Source organism: Prunus persica, chromosome G8, assembly GCF_000346465.2.
Source record: "Prunus persica cultivar Lovell chromosome G8, Prunus_persica_NCBIv2, whole genome shotgun sequence".
Lineage (NCBI taxonomy): Eukaryota > Viridiplantae > Streptophyta > Magnoliopsida > Rosales > Rosaceae > Prunus > Prunus persica.
In genome coordinates this window covers 18,926,044-18,943,437 of record NC_034016.1, presented here as the reverse complement: position 1 = coordinate 18,943,437, position 17,394 = coordinate 18,926,044, and the positions used below count along the sequence as shown (strand labels likewise).

The 17,394-nt window shown below is 38.1% G+C and overlaps 4 protein-coding genes across 5 annotated transcripts; 2 read left to right on the top strand and 2 right to left on the bottom strand.

Annotated features, from left to right (window-relative positions):
• On the top strand, window positions 507–3,939 carry LOC18767986 (E3 ubiquitin-protein ligase RNF4). 2 transcript variants are annotated; one of them, XM_020570897.1, is made up of 7 exons: window positions 521–718; window positions 1,140–1,266; window positions 1,692–1,961; window positions 2,074–2,128; window positions 2,751–2,860; window positions 2,952–3,204; window positions 3,541–3,939. In XM_020570897.1, exons 2-6 carry the CDS (start codon window positions 1,252–1,254, stop codon window positions 3,174–3,176), a joined length of 675 nt encoding a protein of 224 aa, XP_020426486.1. In that variant the 5' UTR covers window positions 521–718; window positions 1,140–1,251; the 3' UTR covers window positions 3,177–3,204; window positions 3,541–3,939. The 2 variants fall into 2 exon arrangements, with proteins under 2 accessions (XP_007200506.2, XP_020426486.1); XM_007200444.2 differs by lacking the exon at window positions 1,140–1,266 and having other exon boundaries at window positions 507–718.
• LOC109946265 (glycine-rich cell wall structural protein 1.8-like) lies at window positions 4,075–5,682 on the bottom strand. The gene has a single exon (XM_020553586.1). It carries the CDS (start codon window positions 5,435–5,437, stop codon window positions 4,394–4,396), a length of 1,044 nt encoding a protein of 347 aa, XP_020409175.1. The 5' UTR covers window positions 5,438–5,682; the 3' UTR covers window positions 4,075–4,393.
• Window positions 6,040–9,318, bottom strand: LOC18767291 (oleoyl-acyl carrier protein thioesterase 1, chloroplastic). Its single transcript, XM_007199877.2, has 7 exons — window positions 8,718–9,318; window positions 7,877–8,010; window positions 7,680–7,793; window positions 7,070–7,165; window positions 6,871–6,958; window positions 6,732–6,800; window positions 6,040–6,633 (listed from the first exon to the last, which is right to left on the bottom strand). The coding sequence occupies exons 1-7, from the start codon at window positions 9,081–9,083 to the stop codon at window positions 6,355–6,357; spliced, it is 1,146 nt and encodes a 381-aa protein (XP_007199939.1). The 5' UTR covers window positions 9,084–9,318; the 3' UTR covers window positions 6,040–6,354.
• Window positions 11,780–16,760, top strand: LOC18766772 (membrane protein of ER body-like protein). The gene is made up of 7 exons (XM_020553706.1): window positions 11,780–12,098; window positions 12,563–13,060; window positions 13,394–13,450; window positions 13,818–14,381; window positions 14,905–15,090; window positions 15,725–15,786; window positions 15,884–16,760. The coding sequence occupies exons 1-7, from the start codon at window positions 11,891–11,893 to the stop codon at window positions 16,346–16,348; spliced, it is 2,040 nt and encodes a 679-aa protein (XP_020409295.1). The 5' UTR covers window positions 11,780–11,890; the 3' UTR covers window positions 16,349–16,760.

Sequence of the window (17,394 nt, the reverse complement as noted above, 5' to 3'; positions counted from 1 at the left end):
TAAATTCGTTTCTAACCCAACTCAAGCCCAATTTTACATGCCTATTAGGTAATTTGTAAATTAATTTTAGTCAAACATATATACCTGGAGAGGGACCCTTTTTTTTTCTTTTTTCTTTTTATGACGTGCTTTGTTAACGGGTTGGTATTAGTGAACAAATTTGACACGAATATGACCGCAAAATTAACAAGTAAGATAACACGACGTGTTTTATATGTTGAGAATTCTAATTATAATATTAAAAAATTCAACAAAAAACTTAAATAAAATGCATTTTACAAAATAATTTCATTACTTAACCATTCTACTTAAATTTCCCCCTCCTTCAACATTGTTTGTATAACGGAAAACATCCTACATAAGAAACAATTGAAAAAAGTGTCCAAATTGCAGTCAATAACGAAAAATAAATTCAAGAATTCCGTAAAAATAAATTTTATTATTATTATTATTATTATTATTATTATTTTGTAGCATAAAGATTTCTTGTTTAATTTTTCCTTTCAGTTGTGGAAGAGATCGTTTGCGCATATCTCACACGTACAAGGACACGTGGACCTGGTTCAGCCCTCACCGACTCGTGTATCGCAGAGACTCAAAGTCCATGTTGTGTTTCTCTCTCGTCTCTCTCGTTCGTCCTGGTTGAAAACCCTTGCCCAACGCAGGCAAACCAAAACTTTAATAACTTCTTCTTCCCCTTCAAACTCTCTGATCGAAGGTACGATCTTAACTATCAAGTTCTTATATCTTTCGTTTGCTTTTTCAAATATCGGAGGTTAGAATCTCGATTTCTCCTTCTCGGAATCTCGATTCTGGTTGTACCTATTGGTTTCCTAGGGTTTCTGTCTGCGATTTTTTCTTTATTATTTTTGATAAATTTTTTACGCTTTTTCCTGATTTTTTTTAATCTTGATATCTTTCTTTTTTCGTGCTGTCTGGGGCTTAGAAAAATTTGATTTTGATGGAATCCGATAATTCTCACCCTGTTTTGCCGATTTATCGAGCCGTTAGATTTTTAGAAATTGCTACTTTTTAGAGGAAGCTGAATGCTTGAGTTGAAAAATAATAGTTTTACTGCTAAGGTTTGAATGTGCTGGCAACGTTATCTACAAATCGATTCTGATTTGATTTATTCTTAGGCAGTCCTTCGTTGTGAAGATATGATCACATTTTGGTCACCCAGTTAGATACAATGGAAATAGACCATGTTTGGTTGGACATACATGTGTAATTGCAGTGGACTGCGTTTTTATGGAATTCATTCAGGTTCATTGTGGACTCAATTTTGATATGCTCAGTGACCAGTCTGTGGGTTGTGACTAGGGTTTCCATTTCTAGATTTTATGCCCGAGTTTCGTAGAATTGAATACAATTTGGTGGAGTTTGGTTAATTATGGTGATCTGAGGCATGGGAATGGGTGCACCAGCTTGAGTTAAACGTGATCACGAGTTTGTTTGTTTATTATGTGTAAGCATGGCACGGCGTAGTTTACTGTCCACATATTTGATAAGAAAGCTGTAGAAAAGAAAAGACTTATCGTATCTCTTTGGCTTAATGTCATATCCTTTATTGTTGTAATTGAAAATTATGTAAGTATATTATTAATTTTTTGTTTATATTATTCTTCATTTGCTTTCCAACAAAATTAAGCATGTATTTGAATAAGATTACTACATTGGAAAAACTGTAGGTTTTTCAAGCTTCATCTTGGATAGGAGACCATACATATAACATGAGCACTCGAGCGGCCAGGTATGTAAACCGAAGGAAGGATCGGGTGGACTTAGACCTCAATAGTGCGCCACCTGGTGACAATCGGGATCAGGAGGGAACTTCAACCCCAGCGGATCCTCAGAATAATCAAGCTACCCTGCTAGGGCAGTCTGCACCACCTAATATGATTGATGTTGAGGCTATTGATGATGATGTTGTTGAATCCTCCCCGAGGGCTTTTGCTGAGGTATGCCTTATATTAAGTTTGCAGATACCTTTTGTTGTGGTTATCTCCATCCACTTGGTGTGTATATGTGTATATCTAAACATAAGTTTAATCTTTTGATGTTTTATGTCAGGCTAAAAACAATGCCAGGAGGAACCAAAGAAGGATCACTGTTGATGTGGATTTAGGTAATTTTGTTATGTTGTATTATAAACTTTATCATTTCATTACATCAGAACTGTTTGGCTTTTATGTATTTCCCTTTGTTATTATACCGTGAAGATTCTGTGTTGTTCCATTAATTTGTTGTTGATTCTTACTTCATTCTGTCCAACTTCATAAGATTAGTCGACATCTTGAATGTTTTCCTTTCGATTTTTCTATGAAGTTTGTTTACATACAACTAAAAGTTTAAAGCTGTGCAACCTATGAGATAAATAATTGGAGAGAAGGTCAGACTCATCTACTCATCTTTTTTCTCTAGTGCTCTTAGTAGGATGAGAAGCTCATATTGTAAGTTTCAGAGTCTTCAAAGTTGTCTTGGACAACCTGCACAAGCTGATAGACTTTTGATTCATTATTTTCTTTGTTTATTGTTCTAAACCAGAAAGGTCAGTGGTAGGTTTTAGAAAATCTGCTCATCATTGAGCTAGAATTTGTCAGTGGCAAGTCTTAGTTGCCCCATATTGCTGTTATTGTGTTTATTGCTTGTAGAGCCAGGTGGTTTATTGGTCACATTTTTGAACACATGTTTTCTTCTGCATTGATCTTTATGTGTCTCTCACATCTCTCTCTGTGTGATCATTGCAGAACGAACTAGGGTCACTCGTAACAAGCGCAGAAGAGTTGCACCAAACCAAACAATAATTAATTGTGATTTCTACATAAATTTGGAAAGCAATAACAATTCCAGCTCCACGGTAATTGTAGTCTTCTGAAATTAGAGCACTGTATTCCTTTGTTGGGTGTGTGTGAATGGTTCATACTCATCTCAAGTATATTTGTTTGCAGAAAGAGAGTGTTGCACAACCAGCACCTCCCCCACCAAAGGAGCCCACTTTTAGCTGCCCCATCTGCATGGCCCCATTAGTTGAGGAGATGTCAACGAAATGTGGTCACATTTTCTGTAAGGCGTGCATTAGGGCTGCGATAGGTGCACAGGGTAAATGCCCTACGTGTAGGAGAAAAGTAACTATGAAAGAACTCATTAGGGTATTCCTCCCTACGACCAGATGAGTGTGCAACTCATGCCTATATTGGTGATGTAAGTTCGCTCCGGTGTTCTATTCTATGACTTTTTTTTTTCGTTGGTGGAGTTGATAGATGTTTTTGCACACTTTTGCACTTCAGTACACAAATTTTGGTAGTAGTACCTTTTGCCTTCTATATTTTTTAGGGGTTAAAGGTAACAAATAGTGCTAGCTAGTTACTCGACTGCTAATTCTCTTATAAGCATCAGAAGGAAAAAAAAAAAAAACGCATTTCTCATGATTATAAGATAATTTTTCGTTAGTCAATATATTCAGTTTACGGTTATAGAATTTATGTTTTTCTCGTTGTTAAGTACTAATACACGGTCTCTCTGTCTCTCTCTTAGCAGGGTTATTGTAAGGTGCTTTTTGAGGAAGAAGAATTAAAGAATTGTTTTGGCATGCCTGCAGAAATGATTTTCCATACTTAAAAAATGACTGGTCTCAAATATGTGCCGCTTATTAGGCCTAGTGAGGATGATGGTTTTTTGTATGGAAAAATCTTATTGGTTAGTGGGGTATTTGTACTCTCATGTCTTGTCACCTTACATCTAATTTTATGCCTCTGTAGCTGAGATGTTAATGCAAATTAGCTTTTGGATGTGCAATCAATGAGGAAATCTATCTTCACCCAAATTCTGTGCTGAATTGCTGACTGTAGGAGCTTCTTTTCAATTTGTGGTTTGTGGTTGACCAGTAATCGTGAACAGGTGTTGATTACAATCTAATATAAACAGATTTTCAATGCCCATCTAGTAGCTTCTCTAATACAATGCAGAGGTCACACTGTTCTTGTTTGGACTTCTTGTCGTTAAAATTGGGGTTTAACAAGTTTAAATTTTCTTAACAATTATATTAATTCAATAAATCACACTGGTATAAAATTCTGAAGATTATCTTACATATTATATTACATGGGGAGAAGGAGAGAGATGGCCAGAAGAATTACATAAATAAAGAGAGAAGAAATGTATAGATTTAAAGGCAGAAAAAGGGAGACTGGAGACAACTGAGGCAAATTTATTAGAAAGCTAACCCATTACAGATATGTAAAGCACCAATGTCCTGTGGCCTTATAGATGAGCTAACAATCCCAAAGAGGCCAAAGTTCTTGAGCTAGGCTAGTTATTTATATGGTTAAACTAGGCTAGTTATTTATATGGTTAAAATACACCTCAGTTCAGTTGACCAACATCTGTTTGGCTATGGATACTGGCCACCACCAGCTCCACCATCTCCTTTAGGCACGTCTCCTTTCCCACCATAATCTCCTTTAGGGTTAGGAATGTCTCCCTTCCCCCCGCCATAATCGCTTTTCGGGTTAGGAAAGCCTCCCTTCCGGCCGTAATCACCTTTAGGGTATGGAATGTCTCCCTTCTCACCATGATCTCCTTTAGGGTATGGAATGTTTTCCTTCCCGCCATAATCTCCTTTAGGGTTAGGGATGTCTCCCTCTCCTCCATAATCTCCTCTAGGGTTAGGAAAGTCTCCCTTCCCGCCATAATCACCTTTAGGGTTAAGAAAGTCTCCCTTCGCGCCATAATCTCCTTTCTCACCATTACCTTTAGTCCCCTGGATGCCAGAACTAAATCCGCGCCCATGCCTTCCAAAAGGAAGTGGAAGCCCCCCAAGCCTTCCAAAAGGAAGTGGAAGCCCCCCAAGGAATGGAAGCCCTCCAAGCAAAGGAAGACCCCCAAGTAATGGAAGCCCCCCAAGTAATGGAAAGCCTCCTCCGTAGCCACCAAATGGACCCCCATATCCTCCAAATGGACCTCCTCCATATCCTCCAAATGGCCCCCCTCCATATCCTCCATCAGGCCCTCCACCATATCCTCCATCAGGCCCACCTCCATGCCCTCCATCAGGCCCTCCTCCAGGCCCTCCTCCATGCCCTCCATCAGGCCCTCCTCCATGCCCCCCTCCATACCCTCCACCAGGCCCTCCTCCATGCCCTCCACCAGGCCCTCCTCCATATCCTCCATCAGGCCCACCTCCATGCCCTCCATCAGGCCCTCCTCCAGGCCCTCCCCCATGCCCTCCATCAGGCCCTCCTCCATGCCCCCCTCCATACCCTCCACCAGGCCCTCCTCCATACCCTCCATCAGGCCCTCCTCCATACCCTCCATCTTTAGCATTATAGAGCTCCCCTTTCTTTTCCTTGTCACCTACACCTTGAGAACCCACCAGAAATGCCACAAATACTATGAGAATGAGAAAGAACTTTGAATTCTCCATACCCATTTTCATGGTTCTCTCCTCTTTCCACTAGTTTTTTTGCATGGGGAAATTGTGTAGAGGTCACCCCCTATAAATACTGGTGTAGTGTGTGAGACTGAAGAATGAGAGCATCTTTTGTGTACTTATTTTGGGAATGGCATTCAATCGCGTCTGCATGGAGATTTTGGTCGTTATAGAATGTAGTAGTTGAGTGGGGCCCTGTGGTTTTTGAATCTGCTGACCCCCATGGGCATGGCTTCTTTTTGATAGGGACAGAAGTAAATAAAGGTGGGAATTGGCAAGGATTTCTTCTGTTGGTATGATATTAGGTTGTTCTGGTGGTCATAGACAGGAAGAATTGGTAACTTCATTGATGCCTCATGGCCCTCCCAATGGATCTAATGGTTTCGTCACGAAAAGGGTTTGAAAATTGAACAAACTTTGGATGCTATTGTTAATTTCACACGAATTGGATGCCTTCACACGAATTGGATGCCATTGTTAATTTCTCACGAATTCGACTAATGTCTTCGTCTTCGATAAGCCAACAGATAGTTGAGATAAAAAGAGAAGAAATAAGGCAGGTAACTAAAATTCCAACCTTGCATCAATTCTAAGTTAACCAGCAAGAATCAGAGACCAATGGTAACAGAAGTGTTACATTTGCAAACTAAAATCCGAACCTTACATTTCCACTCTAACATGACAGATACAACATAACGCTGTTAAATATTCTTTGAGGATACTTTAACATCAGTGCAAGACATAATGACATTTTGGTAGCAGGGCCAATTGGCAATTGGGAAGAGATAAAAGAACTCAGGAAAGCAAATTATGACATTGACATCAACAAGGAAACAAAATCTCTCATACAGGGGACAAAAACAAAGAAAAATAGGAACGAAATAAATAAAAAAACCAGTGGAGCCAAGAGATAAGATATTTCCTCATCTTGCAGGTTTTTCTCTCCAGACAGTTCGTCCCCGGTTTATTTCTGAACCATCACCTGATAATCTTAGTAGATGCAAAAACTGACAATAGTCCTTTGTATCTTCTGTTGCAGCAGGAGATCCATTTGTTCCTTCTAAGCCTGAAATAGCTGGACCATCCTCTAAAGGTTCCACATTTGTAAGGGAATCAACTATGTCATCCCGTTGACACTCCCGCCTGTAATCTAAGGTGATTGTTTGCAGTTCATAGCCATCAATGATTTCTTGAGGCATGCTCTGTCATAAAAAGAGAGCATATTCGTGAGACCAACGATGATTTATTTCCATAGATCCCTCGAAACCAAATTATGAATTGAAGAGACATATCTACCAACCTCTAGAACCCATCCGATGTAGGCGACATTATTAACATGCTGGTTCATGTCCAGATCTGCTCTCCTTGGCTGAGAAGTTCAAAATCGTACTGAGAAACTGAAAAAGATTGAGAACTTCAAATGAATTTAAAAACCTTACCACAAGTCCCAGTCTGGAATATGGAGCAGGATCTTCCAGTTTAGCTATTTTCCTCAAGCTACTATTGTTAGGCTCTGGAAAGGCTAACCTACCAATACCAAAAAACCAATTAGGAGATTGTGCAAAGAGGAAGTGTGTGCATGTGTGCCAAAGTCTGTATGTTAACCATATCATTTGAAATGAAGAAGGGGCTCCTTACCTCAGTTCTCGTGGAGCAAATACTAAATGCTCTTCCCGAACATCATCACTGACTTTCTGAAGTCGCCTAGTGTCTTGGTTCATCATCACCCACTTACTGAAACCATGCAGAATGGCCAATTTTCGGAATATATCCCACAATAAGTTCCCATAATTTGAAAAAGGTTGATTAGTTAAAATAATGTAACATAGAATTACAGAAAGCATTCAACAACCAAAGGTAATCTAAAAAATGGACGATTACTTTATTGAAAAAGAAAATGAACATGAGCAAAGATTGAAGTAGCAACATTCATGCAAATAGCCAGACTAAAATATCTCCATGCCCAAGAAGCATCCGTGAAAGAAAAAAATTGGGTTTCCTTCAAGAAGATAGTAACTTAAAAGTTAAAGACCTGCCACAAGTACATACATGCTTACCAGTTCTAAGAAAGATGCCAGACTCAAATACAAGATAAAGGAGAATGAGGAAGTTGGTTCAATACAACAACATGTTCTTCAACACAAATTTTAATGTAGTACAAGTGAAAAATCAGTGCTTCCATTGTTAAACCAAGTTTTCTTGAACTTCTTAAAAACTATGTATAACAAAAAGCAGACATCATATGCACCTTGTTGCTCTTCCAATGACTTGACCAGTGGCATAGTCCTTCATTATCCAATCACGTCTAGTACCAATTCTCCCTTCCCCTTGGCACCATGTTTCTATTTCAACAACATCACTCCTGTATCACACACCAACATTTTAAGATTCACTTGCCAGTTTAGAAATCCAAACCACAACAGTAGGATAAAAAAGAAATCCTACCAAGCTGGATATTTGTAGATTTCAATATGCATGCGAGCAGTAACCCATATGAGATGCATTTTCCTCATGGTGGTGGTGGTCGCAAAACCATCAGTTGAAAAGCCAACAACTTGAGCGTGGTTGCATCCAACCTCCTGCATCAACAATGTTCAAAGGGGAATATATGAAAACCATTAGAAGAATACCAATTGTATAAGGTAGTTAATCAGGGTTTCTCCTCAATTCAACAACTGAATTAGTTAATCCAGAAAATACTATAACAAGAATCATCTAAGGAAACCAATCCCAGTGTCCTCAATTGTGTTTCAGGCAACTAAGATATCTAACAATTAAAATAAAAATAACTTAATTACATCACAAACTTGCAGTGGTTAAATACTTAAATAAATAAGTTATGACAAGTAATTCTGTAACTTACAGCAATCAAAATTTTACATGACCACAGCTAACATTGTACAATTTATACAATTTCAGAAAGAAAAGAGAAATGTCTCAGTTTATTGCCAGAGGAATTGATTGCAGGGACTTATCAAACCATCACATCTGAGTAATATGACTGTAGAGAGAGCTAAAATTTAACGAAATACAATTGGAGCATTAAATAATGCAATTCATTTCATAAATGCATGCGAGGGAAGTAGCAAACACAGTACCCAGTACAAAACAAAAAAAAGACCCAAAATTTGCCCCAGACAAATCAAATTAAGCAACGTTGACACAAACCCAGATGCTAAACTTCACACATTTCAGTTTCCCCAAGAAATTCAAATCAACCCAGACCACAAACGCAAACCAAGAAAGCCACATTGAATCAAAACCCAAAATTCGAACTCAAATTCACCTGCAAGAGATTGGCAATGGTCTCAACAGTGGCAGTCTTGTTAATCCCAACCTCATAGCACCTCACTATAAAGCACTCCTTATATGACTTCCCGTCCTCCGCCAAGCTCCCCTGCCTCAACCGGTCCGCCAGGCTAACCGAATGCTCGACCCGACCCGGTCCAGTCTCCGAGCGCACACTCCCGGCCCCCCGGTCCGAAACGACGGCGAGCACCGGCGTTTTCGAAGGCGCAGAAGTGCATGGCACAAGAGAAATGCCGTCTTTCCGGCGAGGGAAAGTGGGGTTGGGTTTCGATGGGCCCAAGGAGTGGCATTGGGCCACGCCATGAATTTGGTCCGCTCCAGTGTACGTTGTGAGCTTCAACATCTCCTCTCTCTCTCTCTCTCTCTCTGTGTTTTTCGTTTTTCTATTTCAGCAAAGTTGAAAACTTTGAGAGACAGCAGCCAACCAGAGACGAAGAGATTGTGCGATACTTCAAAATAATCGAAGCTTTCGGTTTATAATTTTTGTGGGTCGATGGGACCGAGGAGGAGCCCGGGAAAATGAAACGCCACCGGGTTTGGAGGGAATTACGAGATTGCCACTCGATCGGAAGGCCAAGTGGATTAGAATTTTTAGACCACTTGCCAGTGGAGGACCAAGTGGACCGTGACAGAGTTTTGAACCATGCACGTGGATCGCGGTGCATTTACGGCCGACGTTTTAGATTTCGTCGTTTATAATCGAGCTACATTGGAGACCTGTCGTATTCTGGATACATTCCAAACTTTGGTCCACGAAATCTCTTTTGGGCTGGCCCAGTATGAATATATGGGCCCTACATGGCCCACCTTCTTTCTGTTAACAGGCTCTAAGCTTTTGAAGGGGTGTCCAGAGACAATTTTTGGGTCTTCATAGAACTACCATTTTGCTCATGTGGATTAACATGTGAACATGTTGAAATATTGCACTCGACTATAATATTATATAATATATTTATTTTAGTCAACTACAAATAGATTTTCTAATCCACTGAACTTATTTGGTCAATGTCAACATGGGAGATAAATTATTTTATACAACGTTAAAAAAATCATGTGTCACACATGCACATACTAGAATGTGCTGTAGACATTGACAAATAGGTTTGAGGTTTGGTGATGGGAGTGGGGTGGTGCCTAACTGGGGTTTGGGGTTTTCAGAGTATAGTTGAGGAATTATTGCAATAATTACGTGTTTATGGTTTTCGTATGGTGAGAATTGCGTGTGCTGCTGTAGTTGTTTCACTACAAGTTTCCATCATTCTCTTGAGGAAGGATAAGATTACATGGGTTGAAATCCTTGCATGTTTTTCCCACATAATAAAATACAGTCGTAAAAAAAATATACCAATCATACTCATTCGTTTATCAGTTCACATAACGAAAACGATGAGTCATAAAATAAAAAAAATAAAAAAATAGCCTACAGAAATACTCGTCTTATTCCATCACTTTTGATTCAAAGAAAGAAAGAATATGTTGTATACAGGGACAGACCCACAGTGGGGTCAATGGGGTCAAACGATCTTATGGACTCCATGAAAGTAAGGTAGAAGGTCCCTTTGAATTGGGGTGTGACCCCATGAATGGCTGAAGGGAGGAGTTGCAGATACTGAGGATGAAGAAGCTGAACAGGAAATCTGTTTTTTTGTTTTAAAGAAGCTGGCCAAAACGGCGTCGTTTTAGCCCAGCTTCTAATTTTTTTTAAAAAAAAACAGGCTGGCCAAAACGGCGTCGTTTTGGACCAGCCTAGCGTATTTTTTTTAAAAACGCGCTGGCCAAAACGGCATCGTTTTGGACCAGCAGCGAATTTTTTTTTTTTAAAACTCGTTGGCCAAAACGACGTCGTTTTAGTCCAGGTCTTTTTTCTTTTTTTTTTAAAAAAAGAACAGATTGTATATCTGCTACATAGACCTTCCTCCCGAGTTTTCATCTCCAAAACACCTATTTTCTAAACCCTCAAACCTAAATCCCCAATCTCCACCCCCCACAAACCTTTAACCCTCTTCCCCACCAAGCCTTTAAGCCTCAAATCCTCCATTGTACACTATGACCCTACGACATAAAGTTCCTGTGTCCTTCTCTCGCTATATATTAATCTGACTGTTAGATGGAATTGAGTTAGGTGAAGGAGTACGATAACAATGATGTGGACCACGAATTACCAAAGAACAAAAACACCAAGGAGTATCACGTTTTGTTCGCTTTCAACTTGAGCCCCCTTCATTTAATGCTTTCAACTTTCTGCAACTCTTCATTTATTATTATTATTATTATTATTATTATTTCATATGGGATCTGTGCTTAGCTGGGCATGTGAACACTAACATGTAAAAGATTTCAACCTGGCAACATACTAACTGAGATCACGCTTTCCCATGATCCCATTTCAATAAAATAACTTGCACAATTCCCATAAAATTTCAACAAGAATTGTCAAAATTCAAACTATAGGAATCAAATCTACATAACAATCAGAGTACTCATATTTTTATACGCACACACCATACTTTAATTCAACCCTTAAAAGCGTAATGAATTTTTTAATCTATGTAATTTGACACTTTAATTATTTTTTATTCTAAAAAATCAAAATATTAGATTAAAATATTTATCCAATTCATAAAACATAACTTGATTCTCTCCATATCTCAACTATTAATGATTAACAAAGAAAATTTACTTGTATTAATAATTAAAGGGTATTTTAAGAATAATAGTGAGTGAAAAAATATAATAATATTTTTTATAATTTACATGTTGAGTAAAAAGATAAAACTGATCGAGAAATAAGACATGAGTGAAAATAGCACAACTCTAAAAAAAGACCTCAACTTTTGTAGTTCACCAAAGAAAATAACTCAACTTTTTTTATTAATTAGCAGATTACACAACTCCATACTTGACTTCCTTAGCCAAAGAAAACAAAGACTTCATAAGCTGACTTCATTCGACAACCCAAACAAAAACTTTGAATTCTTGTACATTACAATCTCTAATGTCATAAAGTCACATTTAGAGTGAGTGATAATATATAATATTATATATATATATACACACACACAGAGCTTCCTTCAGGGTAAGGCAAGGCAGTGTGGAAAATAAGCTGTCTCTGTGTCTGCCAGAGCCAGACACTGCTTATCTTAGCTGAAAATGGAAGCAATGAAGCAGTGGGAGGAGACAGAGGAAGTGGGTGAGGCTTTGAGAGGAAGGCTGCCTCACCGGCAGCAAAGCAACACAATCTCCACCACTGTCTCTAGTGATTTTGTATTTTCCTCAGAGACTTCTAGTGAAGCTGAAGAGGGTGAAGAAGTCGAGGAAAGGCCAAGAAATGACACTTTTATCTCTGGCAAAAATGGAGGTAAAAGACACTACTTTGATCTGTTTGTAATGGCAGCTGGGTCTAATTGTTTTGCTTTTATCAGCTTAATCAAGATTAATTATTGTTAGCTTAGTTCACTAGTTAATGCATCAAGAACTACCATTAATGATGCATCATAATACAAACAATTCTGGGTTGGTTTTAGTTTTCTGCTACTTGTAGTTCTTTCTCTCTCTCTCTCTCTCTCTCTCTCGTATTTATTAAAAATATTGTTTTATTGGCTTGGAAGAAGCAAATGGGTTCTACTTATTTGACCAAGTAAGAGCCTTCAGTTACACAAACATGCACACAGAAATATGGGTATGGGGGATTCAATAAGAGTGTAAATATCAACTTCTGGACTTTAATCTAGCAGTTGGTGGACTATGTTTGTATTGTATGGTGGTGTTTGCCCAGGTTCAAGGGTCTTCTTATGAGATGTTTTATTTGCTGCATGATTTCAGGTACTGAAACTCCATATGGGATCTCTGGATTCAATGGTGAAAATGTTGATTTTCTTACTTCCAAGAAAAATCCTGGAGATGAAACAGTGGAAGTAAAAGAAGAGAGCCTAAGCTATCAAAAGAGTGTTGTTGTTAGTGTTACCAACCAGCAAGATGTGGATGATATGAAGGGTGAAGAATTACCTAGTTTTGATTCTTCACCCTCCAAGCAGGCAATTGAGCAAAATGGGCATTATACTTCTGTCAACAATGGGACGACTGAACGTGGGGGAGTTAACTTGAGAGAAATAAGAGAACAAGAAGTTTCTGAGTTATATCTTGAAAGGGTGTATGAGAAGCCGGCTGCGCATGATTTCTACTGTCCTAATTGCAATTCTTGCATCACAAAGGTTATTATTCGCGGCAGAGAATGGGAAAATGTACCTCCTACTGCACCACCACCTGTGATAGATGATCCGATTAAATGCACTTCGTGCTTTAGTTTCCTCATTCCTGCAGGTACTTCTCCATGTTAACTCTGTTTATTGCATTCTATGCTAGAACCGAACACGTACTAATTTGACAGCATTTTGAGTTTCCAAGGGCAAAGGAGTTAAATGGCCTAACTAATAATTGAAAGAAGAAAGATTACCTTTTGATGTAAAGGTATATGAATCTTATATGCATGTAATATATTTAGATCATGGTACATAAAGTAATTGGTGTTAAACTTTTGTGAACTTGAATCTATCTGCTTGTAACGTTTTTGTTTATCAATCAAGCATTTTGTTGTGTTGCATTTTCTGTTTCCAGTTCTTGGTCGATAGTTTAACCTTTCTTTTGATACAACAGACAATTGGTTCTTTCCTAACTCGGTACCTAAAGATGAGGGAAACCTTAATGAGCAAGGTAATCTTTTGCTATTCTTTGAGAATTTTGGGCATACTTTGCATAAGCAATTTTTTTCTCTAAATCTGATTGGTGTAGTTATATCACAAGCTCATGTTTCATTGAATATTCTGTATATTATTGAATTCCACACCAATAGTTGAATCTTAAAAACTAAATCAAGAAGGTTATTTCAGCTAAAAGACTGAAACTCTCAAGCTATTTATTATAAGAGAGCATATCAATTTTTTTTTACTAGCATGGCATGATTTCTCACTTTTACACAGTTGTGAAGGCTTATGACGAATATAAAACTTGGCCTATGACGAAGGTGTTCAAGTTTCCTCCTTATCAAGTAGGCTAACCTTTATTTGATGTGCTGATGCAGGAACTGATATTGAAAACAGTGTTGAAGGTGGAGTGTCAGCTCCATCACATGACCTGGATGGAGCACCACAAGATCAAAATAGTAAAACTGCATCAGTAAGTAAAGGTCCAGTGCCTAATGAGGCTGTTGGAGCTAGTGTAGGTGCAACAGCTAAGCCCTCAGGAAATAATCTACAGGGTAGTGTTGGATTTGAAGTTCCAGTTCCATCACATGACCTGAATGAAACATTTCATGATGAAAAACCTCCAATGCCTACTCAGTCAGTTGGAGTTAGTAAAGCTACAACAACAGATAAAGCTCCAGTTCCTGGTGAGGCTGTTGAAGTTAGTTTTGGAGTCAGTGCAAAGGATAAACCTTCCGTAACCAGCTCTGAGAGCAGTACTGCTGGAGTTGAAGCGTCAATTCCATCACATGACTTGAAGGGAACAGTACATAATCTAAAACCTTCAGTACTTGCTCAGTCAATTGGAGTTAGTGTAGTTGTAACCACCAAGCCCCCAGCACCTGAAATAGATGTTGTACCCAGTTCAGAAGATGCCCAAGAACTTATAGAAAATGATGCAGGTATGAACAAGACCATCTCATGATCTATAAGAACGATAAACAATAAATCATTTGAGAATGTGGAGGTGTTGATCATTATATCAATGCAACACGTACTAATGCAATTTTACATGCGTTTGACAAAATGCTTTAACCATTCAATCCCACCTGTTTATACAAGCAGACAGTAAGTTTGACACTATAAGTTTATACAACCTCTACATTTTTCTAGTCCTCTGCATCAAAGTAGTTTTTTTCTACCTGCTGTTATATAATCATCATCATTGTTTTGCTGCTCACATGCACATAAGCATAGTAGCCAATGTTCATATGGCTGCTCATATACATATAAATTTGTTAATGCTGGAGTAACTACTGTCAAGAAAGTGAAATACCCAGGAGAGCTCCTAGAAGAAAACAAGAGCCTAATTGAAGAGCAAAGAAGAAAATATGGGCTCATTCTAACAAAAGTTTGTCATCCCTGTCAACATATTATATTCTTCTTTACTACGTTATAATCTAGGGCGATGGCTTGTTGATGCAGGGCTAGCTAAAACAGAAATTCATGATAGTACTATAGTCACTATTGTGGCAGAACCAACAATTATAACTGAACCAGCTGATACTAAAACTTTTGAAATCATCAAAAGCATTGTATATGGTGGTTTAACTGAAGCAATTACAAGCTTAGGCATCGTGACATCTGCAGCCAGTGCTGATACTGCAACATGTAAGTGGTTTCTATTTTAGTTGATTTTTGGACTGCCTGAGATTCTTTGTATATGAGGTATTGTATTTTATAATTTATTATGTTTTCATAAGGGTAGCTGAAATTTGAAGATTTATTTTTTTCACTTGCCTTGATTATCATGTTTAGCTTTATCTTTGTTCAATAGAGCAGGACATTCTTCATACTGTAGCCTTAAGTATTATTACTGGGTTTCATCTTTCAATCTATAGATGGCTGATAAGTACTAGACATGTAGGTTTAAACCCACAGTAGCACAGTAACATAAATTAAATTGGTATTACTCTGCTATTTAAGGACTCGAAGATGAATCTAATTAAACCATTCTTGACTTGCATCATTGATTACATGAATTACATCACCCAGCCTAAGTGCGCATCTGATTTTAATCTAGCTGATCATGATGATTTTTGCTCAGTCTTCTCTAGTGAACATCAACTTAAAAACCAATTAGCATATAACTTATTGTTAAGCTTATGGGATACTTGCACTTGGGATACATAATATTTTATCTTTGCTTGTAATCAAGAATTTCTACTTTCATTTTGGCCTATGGAATGGTGATATTTAAGTTTGCTAAGTATGTCCTTCTTTATTATGTATAATATACTTGCAGTGAACATTCTAGCTTTGGCATTGGCAAACTTGATTGGTGGACTTTTCGTCATTGGTCATAACGTGAGTAAATTTTACCTGTTTTCTGATCTTCAACTAATATTGGATCCAATTAAAACGTCGAAGCTAACTGTTTTCTGATCTTCAACTAATATTATAGCTTTGGGAACTGAAGAATGATGAATCAAGAGTGCCCTCCAGTCAGACAGATGAACTTGTGGATAGATACCAGAAAGTACTAGGGAAAAAAGACAATTTCCTTCTTCATGCCTCTGTTGCTATATTATCATTCATTGTTTTCGGGTTAGTGCCTCCTGTGGTTTACAGCTTCTCATTCCGTCAGAGCAACAACAGGGACCTAAAGATGGCAGCAGTTGCAGTGGCTTCTCTTTTATGCATCATAATTCTTGCAATTGGAAAGGCTTACACCCAGAAGCCACCAAAGTACATCAAAACTTTACTGTACTATGTTGCCATTGGGATCGGGGTTGGAGGTGTTTCTTACTTAGCAGGTGACCTGATTGACAAACTCATAGAGAAGCTTGGCTGGTTCTCCTCAAATGTATCTGGCACGCTGCCTCTTCCTCAGATGGCTATAGTGAAGCCTGCATTGGAGTCCTACTGATATAATTTGATCTCGAAATGAAAATTTTGTAGTTTTTCTTTGGAGCTATGTCCTAGTCCAGCAGCAATTATCATTGGCAAATCACTTTGTCGTGAAAAATAAAGTGCTGGAGTTTATGATTTTTAGCTCAGCTGTTTAGCAATATTGCGTAGCTTGGCAGTCCTGCTATCTGCTACTAAATGCTAGTGTTAGGAGATCAGAACAGGTTCATGGTAGTTTTTGAGAATAATGCCATAGTGCAGCATAGACGTCTTTTAACGTTGGACGGTTTCTTTTGAGTTACATGTGCAATGAGAGGCATCTGTAGTCTCTAGTTTTGTTCCTCTTATTGTTTGTCCAGGCTTGTCTCTGAATAACAATTATCTTTCATGTCCTCGTCTGCCCATGAACGGAAAAAATAACGGCTTTGTTAGTACTTGTGACACCATATTTTACCGGTAGAGAATAGATAACTCCTCTCTGAGTTTGTGATCTGTGTGTCAAGACCAATTCACCAGGAAATTAAGGTTGAGAGAGCGCTTCATCTTGTTTTATTAAAACCACAAATACTTGTACTGAGAGTTAGTACTAGTAATTAACAAAAAGGTGAACTACAACGCAATACAAATTATATATATACTAAAGCTCAATCCACCCTACACTGTTCTTAAGCACAGTACAATGACGAGAATGCCCCTCTTTTTTAATGTTGTTTTCAGTTTTATTTTCTCCTCAGCACAGTGAATTGCCGAAAATGCCCTCCACTAAACCTTTTCTACTCTTCCCTTTTTGCCCCTCTTTTTTAATGTTGTTTTCAATTTTGTTTTCTCTTCAGCACAGTGAATTGCCGAAAATGCCCTCCACTATACCTTTTCTACTCTTCCCTTTTTGCCCCTTCTCCTTTTCTGCTCTTCCCTTATTTAATTTGTTTCATCCACTTTGTTATGTTTCTATTTTGAAAGATAACAAGCAACATATAAAACATGTTATTAGTCTTTACTTTGTAACTTAAACTTGCTACATATTTTTATAACTCTATACATATTTCAGATGGTTTTAAAACCCGC

Bases quoted from the DNA above. Each gene is read 5' to 3' on its own strand.
- LOC18767986 (XM_020570897.1), top strand. The intron at 1,962-2,073 runs GTATGCCTTATA...GTTTTATGTCAG, and splicing joins CCCCGAGGGCTTTTGCTGAG to GCTAAAAACAATGCCAGGAG. The intron at 2,861-2,951 runs GTAATTGTAGTC...ATTTGTTTGCAG, and splicing joins ATAACAATTCCAGCTCCACG to AAAGAGAGTGTTGCACAACC.
- LOC109946265 (XM_020553586.1), bottom strand. From the start codon at position 5,437: ATGAAAATGGGTATGGAGAATTCAAAGTTCTTTCTCATTCTCATAGTA.
- LOC18767291 (XM_007199877.2), bottom strand. From the start codon at position 9,083: ATGTTGAAGCTCACAACGTACACTGGAGCGGACCAAATTCATGGCGTG. The intron at 7,166-7,679 runs GTGCATATGATG...GCATGGTTTCAG, and splicing joins GTCATTGGAAGAGCAACAAG to TAAGTGGGTGATGATGAACC. The intron at 6,634-6,731 runs GTTGGTAGATAT...TTTTTATGACAG, and splicing joins ACATCGGATGGGTTCTAGAG to AGCATGCCTCAAGAAATCAT.
- LOC18766772 (XM_020553706.1), top strand. From the start codon at position 11,891: ATGGAAGCAATGAAGCAGTGGGAGGAGACAGAGGAAGTGGGTGAGGCT. The intron at 13,061-13,393 runs GTACTTCTCCAT...TTGATACAACAG, and splicing joins TAGTTTCCTCATTCCTGCAG to ACAATTGGTTCTTTCCTAAC. The intron at 15,091-15,724 runs GTAAGTGGTTTC...ATATACTTGCAG, and splicing joins CAGTGCTGATACTGCAACAT to TGAACATTCTAGCTTTGGCA.